Source organism: Staurois parvus, unplaced genomic scaffold (genome assembly GCF_062004578.1).
Source record: "Staurois parvus isolate SC_StPar_1 unplaced genomic scaffold, SC_StPar_1.0 ptg000832l, whole genome shotgun sequence".
Lineage (NCBI taxonomy): Eukaryota > Metazoa > Chordata > Amphibia > Anura > Ranidae > Staurois > Staurois parvus.
The window spans coordinates 136,984-158,525 of NW_028318628.1; the positions used below are offsets into that span (position 1 = coordinate 136,984).

At 41.6% G+C, this 21,542-nt stretch overlaps 1 protein-coding gene across 1 annotated transcript in view; it reads left to right on the forward strand.

The window, feature by feature from the left end:
• Positions 1-20,838, forward strand: part of IREB2 (iron responsive element binding protein 2) — a 55,902-nt gene extending 35,064 nt beyond the window's left edge. Inside the window, exons 11-23 of the mRNA XM_089655272.1 lie at positions 19-116; positions 2,794-2,910; positions 4,286-4,445; positions 9,897-10,032; positions 10,540-10,624; positions 10,718-10,874; positions 15,401-15,525; positions 16,486-16,590; positions 18,374-18,516; positions 18,623-18,770; positions 18,956-19,078; positions 19,721-19,906; positions 20,280-20,838. Of these exons, the coding sequence (XP_089511398.1) occupies positions 19-116; positions 2,794-2,910; positions 4,286-4,445; positions 9,897-10,032; positions 10,540-10,624; positions 10,718-10,874; positions 15,401-15,525; positions 16,486-16,590; positions 18,374-18,516; positions 18,623-18,770; positions 18,956-19,078; positions 19,721-19,906; positions 20,280-20,390 (1,694 nt within the window). The 3' untranslated portion in view covers positions 20,391-20,838. The remainder of the gene's footprint in view (positions 1-18; positions 117-2,793; positions 2,911-4,285; positions 4,446-9,896; positions 10,033-10,539; positions 10,625-10,717; positions 10,875-15,400; positions 15,526-16,485; positions 16,591-18,373; positions 18,517-18,622; positions 18,771-18,955; positions 19,079-19,720; positions 19,907-20,279) is intronic.
• Positions 20,839-21,542: the final 704 nt, after the last annotated feature.

A 21,542-nucleotide genomic window follows, 5' to 3' on the forward strand; every position in this document is an offset into this window, starting at 1 on the left:
TTATTTTTGTCTACACAGGTGTTGATGCTCAAAAATTAAAAACATGTGAAGCCTACTTGAGAGCAGTCCAATTGTTTAGAGATGAGAAGTGTGTGGGAAGACCTGAGTATTCCAAGGTAATACAAAACTAACATGATCTGTGGCAGCCCTTTTTTTGTTTGTTTTGTTTAATACTCAGCTAGGCAAAGATATATTTGTGGTAGTGTGAACAGTGAATTTACATCTTAAAGAACCCTGCCCCACTGAGATTGTTGCAACAAACAATATAGAGTGCCTTGAAAAAGTATTCATACCCCTTGAAATTTTCCACATTTTGTCATGTTACAACCAAATTCGTAAATGTATTTTATTGGGATTTTATGTGATAGATCAATACAAAGTGGCATATAGTTGTGAAGTGGAAGGAAAATGATTAGTGTTTTTCAAAATTTTTTATAAATATCTGAAAAGCGTGGCGTGTATTTGTATTGAGCCCAGTGTACTCTGATGCCCCTAACTAAAATCTAATGGATCCAATTGCCTTCAGAAGTCACTTAATTAGTAAGTGTCCATCTGTGTGTAATATAATCTCTATATAAATACAGCTGTTCTGTGAAGCCCTCAGAGGTTAGTTAGAACATTAGTGAACAAACAACATCATGAAGGCCAAGGAACACACCAGACCAGTCAGAGATAAAGTTGTGGAGAAGGTTATAAAAAGAAAAAAACAAATATCCCAAGCTTTGAACATCTCACAGAGTACTGTTCAAGTCATCATCCGAAAATGGAAAGAGTATGGCACAACTACAAACCTACTAAGACATGGCCGTCCACCTAAACTGACAGGCCGGGCAAGGAGAGCATTAATCAGAGAAGCAGCCAACAGGCCCATGGTAACTCTGGAGGAACTGCAGAGATCCACAGTTCAGGTGGGAGAATCTGTCCACAGGACAACTATTAGCCATGCACTCCACAAATATGGCCTTTTATGGAAGAGTGGCAAGAAGAAAGCCATTGTTGAAAGAATGCCGTAAGAATTCCCGTTTGCAGTCTGCGAGAAGCCATGTGGGGGACACAGCAGACATGTGGAAGAAGGTGCTCTGCCAGATGAGACCAAAATGTAACTTTTTGGCGTAAAAGCAAAATGCTATTTGTGGTGGAAAACTAGCACTGCACATCACCCTGAACACACCATCCCCACTGAAATATGGTGGTGGCAGAATCATTTTGTGGGGATGCTTTTCTTCAGCAGGGACAGTGAATCTGGTCAGAATTGAAGGAAAGATGGATGGAGCCAAATACAGGGCAATCTTAGAAGAAAACCTGTTAGCATCTGCAGAAGACTTGAGACTGGAGCAGAGGTTCACCTTCCAGCAGAACAGCAACCCTAAACATACAGCCAGAGCTACAATGGAATGGTTTAGATCAGTGGTCTCCAAACTATGTCCCAGGAGCCAGATGTGGCCCACTGCTTGCCCTTGTGGCACTTTTTCTCCCACTGATACACGACACTATTCCTCCCACTGACACCAACAAGGGGGTGTAATTCCTGCTACTGACATCAACAGTCACTATTACTCTCACTGAAACAAACCATGGGGCACTATTCCTTCCACTGACAACAACAACGGGGCACTGTTCCCACTGACACAAATGATGGGGCACTATTCCTTCCGCTGACGCTAATGATGGGGCACTATTCCTCCCGCTGACGCTAATGATGGGGCACTATTCCTCCCGCTGACACTAATGATGGGGCACTATTCCTCCCGCTGACGCTAATGATGGGGCACTATTCCTCCCGCTGACACTAATGATGGGGCACTATTCCTCCCGCTGACGCTAATGATGGGGCACTATTCCTCCCGCTGACACCAATGATGGGGCACTATTTATCCAACCTACACCAAGAATAGGGTGCCATTTCCCCCCCCCCCCCTTCCAATGACAAAGATGCATGGTTTACTCCCAGTGACACAGGACGATTTCTACTCCCAATGGCCATAGTCCGACCCCCCCTTAAAATCTGAAAGCCAGTAAACTGGCCCTTTGTTTAGAAATAGTTTGGAGACCCCTGGTTTAGATCAAAGCATATTCATGTGTTAGAATGGCCCAGTCAAATTCCAGACCTAAATCCAATTGAGAATCTGTAGCAAGACTTGAAAATTGCTGTTCACTGATGCTTTCCATCCAGTTTGACAGAGCTTGAGCTATTTTGCAAAGAAGAATGGGCAAACATTTCGCTCTCTAGATATGCAAGGCTGGTAGAGACATACCCAAAAAGACTGTAATTGCAGGGTAAGGTGGTTCTACAAAGTAATGACTCCGGGGGGCTGAATACAAATGCACGCCATACTTTTCACATTTATTTGTAAAAAAAAGTTTGAAAATCATTTTCCTTCCACTTCAGAATTATGTGCCAGTTTGTGTTGGTCTTTCACATAAAATCCCAATAAAATACATTTGTTTTTGGTTGTAACATGACAAAATGTGGAAAATTTCAAGAGGTATAAATACTTTTTCAAGGATGCTCCGCTTACTCCTCTCTGATTTTTGAATGATAACATACAGCAGTGGAATTTCATTTCTTACACAGTTAAATGGGATAGACTTTTACTGCAGATACTTTTATTATGAAAGTTGTGCATGGAGCAAATACAATAATATCGGCTGTCGTGAATATGCAATATTTGTATTTTGTGTGATAGGTATGCTTCAATTGTTTCTGCTCTAGGAATGTGTCAGATGCAAACTTTTTTAGGTTTTTAAGGAACTAATAATATATATATATTTTTTTTTTCTTTTCCCCTCAAGATCATAGAAATTAACTTGAATTCCATTGTGCCGTATGTGAGTAGCCCCAAGAGACCTCAAGACCGGGTATCCATAGTTGATATGAAAAAAGATTTTGAAGCATGCCTAAGTGAAAAGGTGCGTGAGACTACAGATATTAGTGTAATTTTTCTCGTTCATTGAAGGATCCCTTTTGGTTGTATAAGCTCTTAGTAGGTTGGACACTTGGCAAATAAATCACTGAATCGTTGCCCTCAGTGCATTCAAGATGCACTGGGTGTGTGATCTGCAAGTGTCAGTGTGTCCCTGATGACACTCGAAATGCAGATCACAAATGCAGTGCATTTCTCTGCGCTGGATTGCATGGTTCCACAGAACCATGCGATCTGGTACAGTGCGTTTTTGAAAGGTAGTGTTTGCACTACTTTTTGGTGTGATCCAATGCAGTTGATGCCCATTCTAATGAAGGCGAGGGTACATGTATACTTTAAAAGTGCAGCTTCATTTGGTCATTGCTACAGTGTATTTTTTTTCTTTCTCTTACCCTACTTGAGTAAAACTGACAAATTTTTACTCCAGCACATAGATTCTTTTTGATTTCCTTGCACATCTATTTAAAGCTGAGTTCCAGCTGTTTTCGTGTTTTATTAAAAGTCAACAGCTACAAAAACTGTAGCTGCTGACATTTAATAAACACACACTTGCCTGTCCCAGGGTCCAGCAATGTGCTCACTCGTGCCGTCCCTTCTCTCCTTCTCTTCACGGCGCCAGCATCTGAACTGTGGGCACCAGGTTGTGACCGCTTGCAAGTTGCGCTTCGCATCCTGATTGGTCTGGCAGTCTTCTAGAACCTATGAAAGTTCCCAGGAGACTGCAGGAGGAAGGAGGGGGCCGAACATCTGGCTCACTTCGCCGCGGCAAAGTGAGCCGGAAGTGGGAGAGGGTACCTGTCAAAACCACTGGGCAGGAAGGGGTTAACATCTGGGGCGATCAAAGGATTAACTGTGTGCTGTGTGTGTTTTACATTGTGTGCTGTTTTACTTGGGAGACATGCTGCTTTGTATCTCTGCTGTGCAGAGAGATACAAAGCAGCATGTCCATGCTGACAGGAAAGAGACGTATTTGCGTACAGGTCTCTCCCCTGTCAGCTGTGCCAGTTAGGACCCAATAATTGACATCCCAGTCGCCAATAGCTGCGTGGGCAGGCCGGCGTGCGTGCCCCCTTACCGGAAATGCAAATCACGTATATGCATGTGATTTTGCGCATCCATTTTGCCTTGTAGCTGTACTTCTGCTATAGGGCGAATGGCAAGTGGTTACTAAGCATTGTCAGTGTTCAGTAATTTTAATGTTAATAGATGGCCTACAAGCTGAACTGTGGATAAACTATGTTTGGGTAGGTTTTGTATGTTGGCAGGTTTGCATGGGAACAACTATATTTACTACCTAAAAATTCATTTGGCAATACCTTGATAATCTTGGATGGTGGTAACACATTTTTTTCTTTTTCTAGGTGGGCTTTAAAGCATTCCAAATTCCACCTGAAAAGCAGAAAGTAGTGATCCCAGTTACCTATGGAAGCTCTGAATACTTGTTGTCACATGGCTGTGTCCTTATTGCTGCTGTGATTAGCTGCACCAACAACTGCAATCCTTCTGTCATGCTAACTGCAGGTAATGCATACAACAAAGATCAAAATACTGTAATTATTCACCAGTTCCCAATTGCTAAAATTTAGGAAATGCTCAATCTGTATACTGTTGGTGTTTATTGGGGAATAATAGAAATGCTTTTGCCGTAATACTCCAGATAATTCAGATTATTTATTTTTTTTTGTTATTTTGTAAAATTGTATTTTTTCTATAGGGTTAAATGTAGATTTAAAATATGGATAGGTTTCGTGTGAAACATTTTGACCACGTTTAGAATGGAGAGAAAGAAAAAGTGTAGTGCAGTAAGTAGAAAGTTCCTCCTTCTATAATCGGCTCCCCCCTTGATATAGCTGAAGCCCCATGTATAGCTGAGTAACCTAAGTGGCTGCATGACCCTGCCTGCTGCTTAAAAAAAAAAAAAAAAAATCAAGATCATCTACTAAAGAATGTTCCCCAGTAGAAGTAAATGCTAAGCAACCCTCCTGGGTTAGCTATAGGGGTTATTCCTGCTGGCTATATTAACTCACAGATTCAAGGTTGGAATACCTCTGCTAGTACTGCACTAAGGCCTCACTGCTGCTATCTATCAGACTTCTTTGGACCTTACACTTTAAACCTTTTGATATGAGTATAATGGACTTTTCTCCCAGATGTTTTCCACCATGAATACAGCTGCTTGGATATCCTGGATATGGACAAAATAGGATCCTAGTGGTCCTGCAATGGCTTTGGCTTTCCTAGTACTTTAAATTTTGCAGGCTTCCCTTGGCCTTTCCTGTACTGTCTTGAGCTACACTCAAGGACCGCTGCATCACTTCCATCATTCTTTAAATTTAATGGCATAACTGGTAACGTCCTAGTTTTGAAGAAGTGAGGACACTTTTAACACAATTTTTTACATTATGCTTTGGGGCTATAGAGGCTGTAGACCAGCCTTTCTCAACCTTTTCAAAACAGGAACCCTTGAAATAACTTTCCGGTCTTACGGAACCCCTGCCAAAAATTATCTACAACCCATGAAAAATTAGTGTGATGGTCAGTGGGTAGAATTCTTCTTACACTTGTGGTCATTGGGGAGAATAACCCCCTTGCAGATAGCTGAAAAGATCAGTGGTAACTTATCTGACAGGCAGAAATTGCTCGTTGCTCAAGGAACCATAGTGCTCCATAGAACCCTGGTTGCGAAACCCTGCTGTAGACCTTTATGCAGGATAGTCTACCATTGTAAATGGTACTCCTATTTCAGGTAGTCAATTACAGCTTCATCCCAGGGGAGGTGTCTTGGCCAATTTTACTCCTTTTTTTTTGGCTTTCTCGTTTCATTAACTGTCAAGTTTCTGCTTCACCTGTGCTTTTCTAGTGTGCCCTGACCAAATCCCTATGCATAAGGTGCACCACTTGTTCCTCCTGCAAGGCTAAAACATCACCTTTTAGGGCCAGTTCACACCACAAAAATGCACCCTGATGCATTCCGGATACATTTTTGCTTACAGTTCACACCACACTCCACTCTGGTCCAGTTTTGATGCAGTTTGCTGTATTCCAGTACAGTTCTGTGCAGAAAAAAATTCAGAATGTTCTTTTATTTTTCTGCACCAGAAACTGACTGCACTAGTGTGAACTAGGGCCATTGGAATACATGGAAAGCACTGTGCATGCATTTTTGATGCAGAAAAAAAAACACACTGAACTGCATCTGGCATGAACTAGCCCTTAGACCTTAAAGTCCTTTGTCTTTAAAGGGTCCACCCCTCAACCGCTTCTCTCTTTTTTAGTAATTATAACATGGTGACACGCTGCTAAGATATACTGTATTTTACCAATACACCACAAACCATATATGTGAGAAACAAGGACAAGCAAAATGTGTAAATAATAAACCAAATTGGTACAATATTATAGTGTATGTAAATCAGAGCAATTCAAATATAATGTGCATTTGTGACTTAAAAAAAAAAAAAAAGTCCTCTTAGTCCTCTAAGTGTATCAAACTTGTGACACCACAACTCCAGTGCTGCACAGCAAATCTTAACTCAAATTGCTCCACCTTGTGCAAAATATGCCCTCACCTTCAAATGAGGACCCATAAACATTATAGGTAAGATGCACATACCCCTTTCTCCTGGGGCGACAAAAGGGCTTAAGATAACTTCCACAAAATCGGTCCTTTTGACCACTTTAGCCACTATAGGTGCATTTCCCTATATTGGCTGAAGTGGTGTAAAGGGCCAATTTTATTTCTGTTATTGAAGAATTGCAGCTAGGGATTATTTGGTTCTACCCTTCTCCCTTTTTGTTTACCATAAAGTGTAGCCAAAACTTTCTTTAGTTTTGGATGAAGAAGGGAAAGGCTGCATCTCCTTTTATGTGTGTGTTTTTTGTTTGTTTTTTTATTTTCCCTCTCTGTCCTGTGGAGAACTAATTCCATCCAAAACTACATCATAAATTATCAGCTTAAGACCTACTTTAAACCAGAACTTAACTGTATCTGAGCACCACAAACTAAAAATTCTATGTCATTTAATATTCAAAGAAAACTCGCCTATCTATCCATGTCTGGAAAAGCACCCCCAGCATTTCCAGCTGTGGCCATCTTGAGTAAGGGCATTCATACTCCCTAGAATCCATCTACCTTTAGCTTGAGCATGCAGGCAGGAGGGTGTGCTTAGCTGAGAGAGCTCCTTCTCCTGTCCTCCCAGATGAAATCGGATAAAAAAACATGGAGACTAATAGGTTGTATGGCATAATTTTGGCCTACACCAAAAACCAGGAAGCAACTGAAGAAATGTAATAAAAACAAAAACAGAAGTTAAAGTGCTGCTAAACCCACAACCGTAAAATCAGTCTGTGTATGCAGTAAAGCAAGCTTGTTATACTCGCTGTGGAACTTAAGGGGTTAATCCTCCGCATTGTGTAAAAAGCCTTTTCGATCCTGTTTTTCCTGATCCTTCTGTCCACAATCCATCTCCTGATAGTACAGGGCTCTAGGAGTCACTCTGCACATGCTCAGTTTAGTGTGTATTGCTAGAGGGGTTTTTTTTGTAATAGGACAATCAAAGCTTGTAGGAGGAGTTTTCATTCTCCTCTAAGTAGTGCTTGGCCAGACATTGATAGAAATCAGAAGACTACTATAGTGGATATAAAAAGTCTACACAACCCTGTTAAAATGTCAGGTTTCTGTGATGTAACAAAAATGAGACAAATAAATAATTTCAGAACTTTTTCCACCTTTTTAATGTAACCTATAAACTGTACAACTCAGTTGAGCAACAAACTGAAATATTTTAGGTGGAGGGAAGTAAAAATAAGCTAAAATAATATGGTTGCATAAGTGTGCACACCCTTAAACTAAAACTTTGTTGAAGCACCTTTTGATTTTATTCCAGCACTCAGTCTATCAGCATGGCACATCTTGACTTGGAAATATTTGCCTGCTCTTCCTTGCAAAAACACTCCAAATCTGTCAGGTTGCAAGGACATCTCCTGTGCACAGCCCTCTTCAGATCACCCCACAGATTTTCGGTCGGATTCAGGTCTGGGCTCTGGCTGGGCCATTCCAAAACTTTAATCATCTTCTGGTGAAGCCATTCCTTTGTTTTATCTGGAATTATGCTTTGGGTCGTTGTCATGCTGAAAGATATAGTATTTGCCAGATATTCCTGCAGCTCCTTTAATGTTTCTGTAGGCCTCTTGGCAGCCTACCAGACATGTTTTCTTCTCGTCTTTTCATCCATTTTGGAGGGACGTCCAGTTCTTGGTAATGTCACTGTTGCGCCATATTTTCTCCCCTTGATGACTCTTCACTGTGTTCCGTGGTATATCTAATGCCATGGAAATTCTATTGTACCCTTCTCCTGACTGATACCTTTTAACAATGAGATCCCTCTGATGCTTCAGAAGCTCTCTGTGGACTATTGCTTTTGCTGTAGGATGCGACTAAGAAAATGTCAGGAAAGACCTACTAGAACAGCTGAACTTTATCTGAGGCACTTAAAATAGGAGTCAGTACACTCCTGTCATTTAAACATAATTTTGAATGTGATTGCTTAATTCTGAACACAGCTACATCCCAGTTATAAGAGGGTGTACACACTTATGCAACCACATTATATTAGTTTTTTTCATTTACTTCCTCCCCCCTAAAATATTTCAGTTTGTTTTTCAATTGTGTTGTACAGTTTTATAGGTGACATTAAAGGTGGAAAAAGTTCTGAAATGATTTATATTTGTGGTGTTTTTTTTTTGTGTTTTTCCCATCACAGAAACCTGACATTTTAACGGGTGTGTAGACTTGTTATATCCACTGTATATACTGCTGGGGAGAAAAGGTATTTAGCAGAGATTTGCTAAAATAATTGCATTTCCGTGTACTGTGGGAGACCAGATTTAGTGAATGCAGGGTCATGGGTTTAGTAACACTTTAAAACAAGTAAATATAATATACCTTCCTATATATTTACTAATGTTAGTAGCATATGAATTAAAAATAGTTAATGTTTATTAAGAGAGTTTAGTTCTGCTTTAAGGGTCATATTTTTGGTGACAATTGCTTCAGCCTTGTGGGGAGTGTAAATTAACGGTCTAAAGCCTGATACACACTTCTTTTTTTTTTTTTTCTTTTTTTTTCTTTTTTTTTTTTTATTTCTCTGTTTAACCCAGCAGGCTGACTGAAAAAACAAAATAGCAAAAAAAAAACCATCACGGTACTAAGCAAGCGATGTTATTACAGCGATCGTTCCCACTGTGTCATTATGTTCTGACAGGGGGACATTGGCTGCAAGCGCTGATCAAATTCTGGTCTTCTTGATTGTCCCTTCAACAAAACCTGGTCCTTAGACCGGCTTCTGTCGGAAGGACAGCTGCATGCATGGTCTGAATCTCTGCCTGTTCAACAGGAACCGGACAATAGTCGAATCGTGTGTACCCAGCTTTACCTTGTCGGTCTACATTTTTAAGGCTGTTAGTCATCTTTTTTTTTTTTTTTCTTGAAAATTGCTTCTTCGTTCCATATCAGCGAGGACATTGCTTTACATTCATTGTGTATCGCCTACTCACCATTATGGGGTGACTTTCAACTTGGTGGTGTTTATCCACAATCTTGTATGTATCTTGACATCTCTGTTCACTTCTGGAAGGCTCATTCTATTTGTGACCCTGTTTGTGCAACTCTAGTACCCCATAGGTCTTCTGTGTGCCACTGAGCTCACGATGAAACAGATTTTATGGCAAGCACAAAAATTCCTGTTCATCCATGGAAGATGAAATATGTAATAAATTGTGTATATATACACAGTAATATCCCCAAATCCTTTGGATAAATTGGTGTAGGTATACCCTGAACCACATATTGAATATGCCTCTTAATTTCTTATTTACCTTGTGTAATGAACACTGCGTACTTACTTGGTTGCTGGCTATTGAAATAGTAGTGGTAAGGTACAGCAGGTTAACATGTAGTCTGATTTCTGATAGGGCTTTTAGCGAAGAAAGCTGTAGAAGCGGGACTCAAGGTGAAGCCCTATATAAACACAAGCATGTCTCCTGGAAGTGGTACCGTCACTCATTACCTCACTGCTAGTGGTGTGCTGCATTTCTTAAACCAATTAGGGTAAGTTATTTCTTTTACTTAACTTCAGACTTGGAAAAAGACAAGGCACACACAGCTTCAAAAAAGCTGTCTCTTACTTGGTTGGTGAATGTTTTAGTTGCAGATAAATGCTTGGCTGCTCTTGGCACCTGTTTTTCTGTATGTTCGAGAAATTCCATCCTGGAAAAAAAAAAAGCGTGTGTGTATTATTACCCTTTCTATCCCAATGATATTGTCTCCCCACATGGGGCACACACAGTAGTATAAACATGAGAGGTTATGATCCTTCTTTGGTCTAAAAGAAAACATTTTGGCTAAAATTATACTTTAAGCCTTGTAATTTCATTTGGCGGTACCTGCATCAGACCAGCCAACATTGGCAATCACATCTGCAGAGACAAGCGCAATTATACATAACGTAGATCCTAATATCCACTTGAGGAACAAAGCAGGATTGTAAGATATATAGTCTGAATTAATAGCTGATATTACACCTACTTATACATATATATATAACCTCTGAACCAGGTTTGACATTACTGGTTATGGATGTTCAAGATGTGTGGGCAGCTCCAGTCCGCTACCGGAGGAAATTGTCACTGCTATTAAAGAGGTATGTTGATTATGTGTTTGTAAATTTTATAAAGCTAAATTTGAATTGCATGAATGTTAGATATTCTCAAACTTTTTTAATTTTAACTTCCAGGGGGAATTGGTAGCCTGTGGCATTTTCTCTGGAAGCAAAAACTTTGAAGGCAGCCGATGCAGTTGCATTCGTGCCAATTACCTGGCTTCTCCACCTTTGGTTATTGCCTATGCTCTAGCAGGCACTGTAAATATAGATCTGCAAACAGAAGCTTTGGGTGAGCCTATAATATTTTAAAAGTATGCATATTTCTAAAACACATGGTTAGTACATCTGCTTTATGTGTAGAAGAGTATGCTGTACATACATCTGTATGTGGCACCTTGTGAGATTGTGGAAGTGCACACCTCAGGCCTTAAAAAAGTTATTACTATCTACAATGTACACTTTACTGTATTAATTGAAAATGTCCCTTTCCAGCTTAAGCTTCTAACCTCTGCCATCAAGTGATCATGATTCTTCAATAGGCCATGCAAAGTATGGGGAAAATGTACTTCAGGCATTTACTGGTTTTCAAATTCTACATTATCAAAATATGTTTGTCACCTCCCCCTCCTGGTACCTATGCTGACTAACTTGTGTGTTTAAAAAAAAAAAATAATCTACACTTCATCCTGCTCTGGTTTGGTCAATGGTAGCTGCAGGGGAGAGGCAGGACCATAGACAACAGCTGGGACATAGGAGCCTATGGGTGACGTCACCATGCTTGGAATTTTCAGCTGTTGAGCGCTCTATCCTCTCCCCTGCAGTCGCCACTAACTGACACAGGTTCACGTGACCACATCAGAACATGCTAAAAATAGCTAAGTACACACTTTTTTTTTTTGTTTTTCCTTTTTTTTTTGTTTCTTTTTCCTTTTTTTTTTCTTTCTTTCTTTCTCTCTTTTCTTTTTTCTTTTCTTTTCTTCTGTACCAAGAGGGGGGAGGTGACTTTTTAGGCTAGTTATGGTGTTAGGCAGGAATTCTACCTTCTTGAGATGCCTCAGTTTTTGGAGAGGTCAGACAACAGAAGTGCTCTGTGTTGGACAGAGCTGGTTGCTGTAGAATAACCTGAAGACATCATTTTGGAGAGTCTGTCAACCATGTGTGGAATTTTTGTGTAATGGCGGCTTTTATGAAAGAGAGAGAAATTGTGCTGCATTTCAGAGAAACAATTTTAAATCCGAACTAAAATCGCCAGTACTTGCTGTCCCTCCAGTTAGGTGATATCCGCAAGCTCCCCTGCACAAACCTCTTCACCTGGTCTTCCCTTGGGTTTGGCATCTTCAGCCATCTTGATTAGCAGGTGCCAGAACGACATAACTCCTACACATACGCATAGGAGTTAATTTATTCCTTCACCAAGATGGGCCAATAATGCCATTCAGCAAGAGGTTAAACTATGGGATCTGTTGAGCATGTTTCAATGTTGTGAACAGCCTTCAATTGGCTCATTTACTGCCTGGTTAAGAACAATTACATTAAACTTTAAAGTAGTGGTGCACCGAAATGAAAATTCTGGTGCCGAAACCGAAAATTCAAAATGCACTTGGCCGAAAACCGACACCGAAATGCGCAGTTTTTAAAAATGAATATAATTTTTGGAAAAAAATACACTGTTTAAAAAAAAAATAATAAATATATATATATATATATATATATATATATCCCAATTTTTAGTAAAATATGAAAGAGGATTTTACAGTGAGTAAATAGATACCCAACATAGCACACTTTAAAATTGTGCACGCTCGTGGAATGGCGTGAAACTGCGATACTTAAAAATCTCCATGGGTGATGTCTTAAAAATTTCTACAAGTTAGCAGTGTAAAGTTGCAGAGGAGGTCTAGTGCAAGAACTCCTGCTCTGACGTTCGTGGTGATGCCTCACGTGTGTGCTTTAAACACCATTTACATATGTGGGCATGGCCTACGTATGCTTTCACCACTGCGTGCGAGCACAGGGCGACGGGGGCACTTTAAACCTTTTTTAACCACTAGCCTACAAGGCACTTATACCCCCTTCCTGCCCAGGCCAATTTCCAGCTTTCAGTGCTGTTGCACTTGGAATGAAAATTGTGCGGTCATACAACATTGTACCCATATGAAATTTTTATCATTTTTTTGTGACAGAGCTTTCTTTTGGTGGTATTTAATCACCTTTGGGTTTTTTATTTTTTCTTAACTTCTTGCCAACCACGCATAGCCGAATGACGGCTTCACCGCGGCCGGCCAGTTCTGAGTGGACGTCATATGACGTCCTCCCAGAACGCGCTCTGGGGCGCGCACCCGGCGATCTCCGTGATCGCTGTGTCCTACGGACACAGCTGATCACGTGATGTGGTGAAAGGCCGATCCCACCAGCCTTTTACCACGTGATCAGCGGTGTCCAATGACACGCTGATCACAGGGAAATGCAAGTGCCGGTTCTCGGCTGCACTTTCCTCACGCTGTCAGATCGTGAGGAAAGTACTGCCGAGAACCGGCAGTTGTCAGAGCGGGGATCGGCACTGATCATCAGGGCACTGATGATCAGTGCCCTGATGATCGGTGCCCAGCAGTGACACCCGCAAGTTCCGCCCAGCAGTGCGCCCACTAGCCCCGCCCACCCGTTCCCAGCAGTGCCCCCACCCGTTCCCAGCAGTGCCCCCACCCGTTCCCAGCAGTGCCCCCACCCGTTCCCAGCAGTGCCCCCACCCGTTCCCAGCAGTGCCCCCACCTGTGCCACTCTGCAGTGCCACCTACCTGTGCCCAGAAGTGCCACCTACATGTGCCCAGCAGTGCCACCCACCTGTGCCCACCCACCTGTGCCCGCCCACCAGTGCTGCCCACCAGTGCCACCCACCAGTGCAGCCCAGCAGTGCTGCCAGTCAGTGCCACCAGTCAGTGCCCAGGGGTTGTGCCAGTCAGTGCCGCCAGTCAGTGCCCAGAAGTGATGCCAGTCAGTGCCGCCTATCAGTACCAATCATCAGTGCCGCCTATCAGTGCCGCCTATCAGTGCCGCCTATCAGTGCCGCCTCATTAGTACTGCCTATCAGTGCCCTTTAGTGCTGCCCATCAGTGCCGCCTCATCAACGCAAATCAGTGAAGGAGAAAAAATACCTGTTTGAAAAATTTTATAAAAGAAACAAATAAACTTTTTTTTTTTTCAAATTTTTTGCACTTTTTTTAATTTATAGCGCAAAAAGTAAAGCGCCCAGTGGCGATTAAATACCACCAAAAGAAAGCTCTATTTGTGAGAAAAAAATGATCAAAATTTCATATGGGTACAATGTTGCATGACCGCGCAATTGTCAATCAAAGTGCGGCAGCGCTTAAAGCTGAAAATTGGCCTGGTAAGGAAGGGGGTATAAGTGCCTGGTAGGCAAGTGGTTAAACAAACCAAAAACCACTGAAAATTTTGAAAAAAAAAACATTTTTTCTTAGTTTTTGTTTTAAAATTTTTTGTAAAGTGATTTTTCTCCTTCACTGATATGCGCTAATGAGGCTGCAGTGGTAGGCACTGATAGGCTGCACTGATATGTGGCACTGATGGGTACTGATGAGGCATTGGTAGTGGGCACTGATGGGCGGCACTGAAAGGCAGCTCAGATGGGCCCCGATATGTCATTGATGGGCACTGGTAGGCACTGGCATGAGGCACTGATGAGCACTGACAGGTGGCACTGATCATCAGTACCCTGATGATCAGTGTACATGTCCCCTCCGCGGAAAGCTTATTACCGGCTCTCCTCTCGAGCTGTCAACGTGGCAGCTCGAGAGTAGAGAAATGCCGATAACCGGCATTTCCCTGTTTACATGTGATCAGCTGTGATTGGACACAACTGATCACATGACTGAGTTTACATCTTCGGCTCTTTCCGTGATCGGTGATCCGCTGTGTCCGAGGGACACAGCGCACCACTGATCGCCGCGCGCTCCCTGAGCTGCGCATGCACGGTGAGAATGGGAGGACGTCATATGACGTCCTCCCAGAACGAGAGAACCACCTTGCACCCATCATTGTACTATATGGCGATCGGGAGGTGGTTAAAAAAATGTATTTTAAGGGTTTGTTTTATGTTTTTTTGTTTTTTGCAGTGTCCCTTTTTAGAAAAAAAAAATTATCACCTTTATTCTTATCACAAGAATTGCATGCATCTGTTGTGATAGAAATAATTAGTGACAGTTCCTCTTTATGGAGAGTTATGGGATCAATAAGACCCTACATCTCTCCTCTACAATGTAAAGCATTGGATCAAAAAAAAAAAAGCATTGATCTAGTGCTTTAATAAGAAAAAAAAAAAAAAATGGACGGGAAGTTGCATCTCTCAGGTCCTCCAAGTGCATAGAGATGAGTGGCGGCCATCTTTTTTTCACTCATCTCTATGCCCAGCCCCGGAATCGATGGTTTCCCAGGTAAGGCTGAGAACTACCGAGCGACGGATGGCAGTGAGGGGCGGAGGTTTTTTTTTTTTTTTTCGGCCAACGGCCAAAAGGGGTATTTTTAGCCACTGAAATCTCGCTGCATCCCTACTTTAAAGCTTTAAAGGATTACTATACACACATAAATAGCATGTTACCTCCCTTTTTACTACCCCTACATATCTCATAGAAATGGAAAAAAAAGGGTGGTAGTTTGATCTTTGCGGGACTTTACAGGGTACAGTGTCCCTTTAGGGCACAACCATATATCCGATATGAATAGTGGATCAAATGTATATGCAGACAGCCACATAATTGCTGTGAGAAATCATTTTTTTTTTCTATTTGTGTTTTGTATTAGGGGAGAATGCTCAGGGCAAGAAGATCTTCCTGCAGGACATTTGGCCTAGCCGTGAGGAGGTTCTACAAGTGGAGGAAAATGTAGTCATTCCATCTATGTTTAAAGAATTAAAAATTAAAATAGAGGTACGAAAGGACAGTCTTTGACTTAATACATATGGCTTTACAGCATGCAGATCTTGCTTAATGACTCTCCAAGACCTGCTGCTGCCGCGTACAGTTGTCTATTGAGATTTCTAACATGCAGCTGTAGAGGGTTATGCTGTGGGTGTTGTGTAAGGCACCCCCATGCGTACTGACATATGCTCCAGTTGCACGCTATCTGCATTTGGACACATCAGTGTGCATAAGGGTGCATTATGCAAATCCTGGGGAAAAACACGTATACAGTTGCATCTGATTCATCCCAATGGGAGGCTTTAGGTCCCAGGAGAGACTTTACTGGGGCTTTGCATGCTGTACGACCCGCGTATGGCTATGTGCATATGAACGCTTAAAGTGATTGTAAACCTCTGACATGAAATATTAAAGCATATCCCTTTCTAGTGTGTACTTGTTTCAATTTCTGTCTGCTGCTTTGTTCCTGTTATCAGCATGAATCCCTTCTGACAAGTTTTCCTGACACCAAGAGAAAAATGGTGACAGTGGAGGGACCTCCAGCAGATTGACAGCCTCAGCTCTGTTCCTGTGAGCGGTGTCAAGGGGTGTGTGTCCCTTCCGCTAGTAAGTTCTCAGAGCTGTCCTGGCTGAGCTTTGCAGAGTGTAATTTAAGCTCTCCTCCCCCTTTTTTTTCTGAACTCTCAAGCACACTTTGTAAATTCTGGACTTTAAACAAATGTTGAGAAGAGAAGACTGCAGATACAGGTACAAATTATTATTTGTTTCATCTGTTTGTCACCTGAGGCTAGTCACTTCACTGGGTATGTGTAAGGTTTACAACCCCTTTAAGCGAAACTTGATATTTATTGTGGTTCATATCAGAGTAGCAGAAGATTTTGAGTATTTTAAAATGACTGTTGCTGTATTTGTGTGTAGAACATTGTCTTTATGGACTGGTAACATTCAGTATGTTTGTTTATCTTTCAGAAGCAGAATACAAGGTGGAACCTTCTTGAAGCACCTGATAGCACTGTGTTCCCTTGGGATCACAGATCCACCTATATCAGAAGTCCACCTTTTTTCTACAAACTAGTGAGTAAATCTGAACTTCAGATCAATACTTAGGAAAGACTTTGTCCTTGCTTCATATCAGATTGAATGCAGATGGTTGGGTTACCCTTGTTGACACTACAACCTTTAAGTGGTATTGTTCTTAGATCACCTTCACTTGGAATAGTGTCAGATATGATTTGGTAAGGTCATGGCAGATTTTGCAATGCCTAAATTTCATTCTAGAGATTTTGCTTGCCTGGGCCTAATGACATAGGGAATTATATGTAAAGTCTTTGAAAGTTACTCTGTTTTGTGTACCAACTGTTGCATATGTTTGGGGATCGTGGAACCTCCATGCAGCCTGCACCCTGGATCGCAGTGTGCTCATAGAGTGGACCCATGCAGGCTACAGCTGACCACAGTATGGGAAAACTCGGGATGAGAATTTGGGAAAGCATAAAATACTAGACTCAGGAATGGCAGTAGGCTAGTGCAGGTCTGTGCGGGAGTGTTGGCCTTACAGACAGGTAAGCGTACTAGTAAATAAAGGCTTTCAGCACAGGGTTCTGGGCTCACTGGGAGAAGGGAGTCGGAGAGAATGCAGATACACAAGATACAGTTGGTCTAGAACAGAGACGATACCTTATGGCACCAATGGGGGAGCACACTCGCACATTGAAGATGAGGGACCTTTTGGATGTGCCAAGGCACAGAGTCTAAGGAACAGCCTTGTTTTTTCCAGAGCTCCTGAAAGTGGGGTTTGGCTACACTGCAGAGTCCCCAAGTTGCGGCCCTCTGACTCACCCGAGCAAGCTGCTACTGGGAAGTTAAGGCTACAGGTAAGAGGTCCTTGCAGCACTGAAATGCTGGGATCAAAGGTCAGAAGGTAGTACAGCCAAAGCTGTACGTATGCTGGAATGCTCAGAGGAGACAATAGGTGCAAAGATACAGGTTACAGGCAGAAACAGAGTCACTAGGAATAGGCTGGGTAACACGGAGTATGGAGATTCCACTTGTGAAGTCACTTGGAAATAGGGGCATGGGGGTGCAGCTAAAGGAGCCTTAAGAATCTCCGGATCTCTTGGAAAGTCATGGACACTAGGAAACACTGCGGATCCTGCTGCTAGAAACAGCATCTGTTGCTCAGGCAGTTCCTGAATGAGTGCTTAAGGAATAAATTCACCTTTGAGAATGTGTTTAACATGTTCCACCCATTTTTAGGGTGCAACGCGACCTGTTCCCTCATCTGCAGCAATCCCCTGCATCCGCTGTCACAATTTGAAAAGAGCACGGCTGTTGGGGACTTTCCTCACATAGCCATGTCGTTCATTCACAGAGATCTGTGAATGAATGCCTACAAGTACTGTCAACCTTTGCAGCTGATGGCTTTTAATTCTCAATGAACTAATGAACTGCAAAAGTGCTGGAGAGCACTCTTTTAGTCCATTGAGCTTCTTGTCATTGTTCATATCAGAGGTACAGGCAGGCCGCTACACTGACAGTCAGCAGGAGACTGACACTGAACCTTTGATCTGCTGATCATGGGTGCAATGCTTTATAGGCTTTTTTGTGCTATAAACGAAAGACCAAAATGTAAAAACATTTTTTTACTTTCTGCTAGAAAACATATTCAATAAAATTTGTGGGTTTTTTTATTATGACTGCTTGATTTCTGTTTGGAAATTCAAACTTTGAAAAAAAGCGTATATACAGCAAAATTTAAAACCTTTTCAACTTAACTTTCTGTCCCTTCACATTCAACTCATGCATCCTTTCTTCCAGTGTAGAATTTTGAGTATGTTTTGCCCTTTGCTTTTTTTAGGACAATATCCCAGCACCTGTTCAGCCAATTGAGAAAGCCCATGTGCTGCTTTATTTAGGAGATTCAGTGACTACTGATCACATTTCTCCTGCAGGAAGCATCCCTCGTGCCAGCTCAGCGGCCAAGTACCTAGCACAAAGGAAGTGAGTTGTTTTATGAAGTGTTGTTCTTTGTGTAATGCTCTGTATTTATTGTCTGTGCTAGTTTGATTTCATATTTTGACAAACCATTGTTTATCATTTCTTGAAGCCTGGCACCCAGGGAGTTTAATTCATACGGAGCCCGAAGAGGCAACGATGCAGTGATGACTAGAGGCACATTTGCAAACATGAAGCTTCAGAATAAACTTGTTGTCAAAATGGGGCCTAAGACCATTCATTTTCCATCTGGACAGACGGTGGGTACTTGAGATATATATGTTGATGCATTTATGTTTGGTTTGACTTGCTTAACCGTTGTCTTGTGTCTGAATGTATTTGCAGTATTTGGTTTTTCCTCTGCAAAGTGAGCAGTTGTATGTGAGGAACTCATTAATGCTTTTCATGTACATATATAATATGCTAATTGGATATTATGTTGCAGATGGATGTATTTGATGCCGCAGAACTTTACCAAAAAGCAGATATTCCAGTTATTATTATAGCTGGCAAAAAGTATGGATCAGGAAACTCAAGAGATTGGGCAGCCAAAGGACCATTTTTGTTGGTATGTTTTCAGATGTTCTAAATTTGGAATGTTTTAGAAAATTTATTTTTATATGGTAGGTCAGTCATTCTAGGAATAGTTTATTCTAGTGTTATGTTGTCATATTAACTAGTTATTCATGGTATTGTATACTACGTCTTGCAAAAAATTGCACATACTGTATCAGGTGAGAAAAAGGAAATGAAAGCTGTAGTAAACTCCTGGAAGAAAAAAAAAATGTGGGCCCCTGGATAGTTTAAGCTATGACAGACGTGTTTTAAAATGAAGCCTTCCATCAGAGTACTGTCACCACTGACAAGGCTTCCATCTTCACCTGGTCTTCCAGATTCACAGGCTTTGGCCTTTTGAATGGCCAGGCCATGATGATGTCACGTCCATGACACAGCACTCTGAATTGACAGCACACTGAGTAAGCCATCATTTCAGAGTTCAGTGCGCATTCATCGATGACCTCACTGGCTGCTTCAAGTGTGAATTATTATAGCCTTACCTGTAGGTACTAGGTAAAAAGTGGTTGGGTAAGAAAGTGAGGTTATACATTTTACCTGGTCTCCCCAAGACTTTTAAGGTATGTTTGAAAGCTCAAATGTGAAATGCCAGGATGAACTGAGTGTTCTTCCTAATGTTTATCATCTGCAACAGGGTGTTCGGGCTGTGATAGCTGAAAGTTATGAGAAGATCCATAAAGACCAGTTGGTTGGAATTGGCATTGTTCCTCTTCAGTTCTTACCTGGAGACAGTGCCGAATCACTTGGCCTTTCAGGAAAAGAGCAGTATTCTTTTTCTATTCCTGACAGTTTGGCTCCTGGGGACACAATGGAAATCAAGGTGAATATTTTGATTATGTTTCTTTTATAAACTGGGTGTGGTTTATTTTAGACTTATTAATAATTGGATGTTGTTGCCCACTGCCATCAGAGTTTTTTTTTACCAGATAACTTTGTGTTACAGTATAATGCATAGGTGTAGAATGAGTTTCTTTACTACTGCGAGCCTTGCTTCGCATGAATCGGTATTTCTTCTCCAGTACAACTTATCTCCACCACAGATTGTCACATTAGACATACAAAAGCCTAATGTGAATAAGAACTTTACTATACACTAACTGTGAGTCATTTTTCCAACCTTAGGGTACCTGTGATTTATAACCTTCTGACAGTGCTCAAACATTCATTAAACTTGTGCATTTGTTTCCTTTCAGACAACCAGTGGAAAGTTATTCAATGTCATTGCCGCCTTTGATAAAGAGGCAGAAATCACATTCTATAAGCAAGGAGGAATATTAAACTATGTGGCTCGAAAATACTTATAGTAATGTGAGCAACAAACTGACTTATGAATTTTTCTGATACTTCCTGTGCTCTGATCCTTAATTTTCCACGAGGCAGTAAAGAGCCAGTGAAGTGTCCTCCAGCACTTTTAGTAAAAGACTGGTGCTATGGATACGCCTTCCTTAGTCCTACCAATGGATTACCAAGAATCATCCCAGTTACATCAACCTGCACATTTCCAAGCAAGTGAACTGTTCTACTAGCCCTGAAATCTTGTGCACAGTTCTACAACCTGCCTACCGCTGTTTCATGAACTTCCGATGGCGATTTTACTGAATGAATGACGTTTTATTTAAACCTATTCTTCCATTTGATGCCGTCTTGATTTCCATTCTCTCATGGAAATAAAGACTTGTTTACTTTGGGATTAGTTAACGCGGGACTCTGTGTTGAGTATGTTATGAAATAAAGATGCCTAAATCTACATTATCAGATTTGTTTACAGTGTTTATTGGTTAAACTGTTAACAGGTAAGTGTGTTTAGTAGTAAAAAGTTCAAAGGTATGCACCACCCACAACTGAAAATTTACGTTTTTAAAAGCATCCCAGAAACATGTACCTTTCCAGCACATATATAATTTTGTTTTTTTGTTTTTTTTTCCTAAGCAAGCATATCCGCAGTGTGATGCGTTGTCCTACTGCTTAAAATTGCCTTGTTGCAGGTAGTTTGGTGCATGGAGAGCACAAACTACTCAGTCATGAATATCAAAGCCAGGTGTTCAGTCCCACCCAATGTTTTTCACACACTAAGAGAAGGGCAGTTTCACACACCCTATTCATGTGATAAGAAGCTGCAGTCTAACACAGCAATACAGGAAACAAGACAGGTGTATATTTCACACCACTCTCACTGTAAGCAGAATTAACTTTTTAACTTAAAGCGGAGTTCCACCTAAAAAGGGGAAGTTTCGCTTTAACGATTGGTCCCCTGCTCCCCATTAAGGATTGGCACCTTGGGGAGCAGGTACCTGAAATTGACAGGTACCCGCTTCTGCTGCGATCACCTAGGTGATCTGAAGTGGAAGTTGTCCTCCTACCCCTCCCTCCCTGTAGTCTTGTGGGACACGTGATAGGTCCCAGAAGACGGCCATTCAGGAAGCGCAGCACTACTCGTGCATGCACAGTGGGCACCC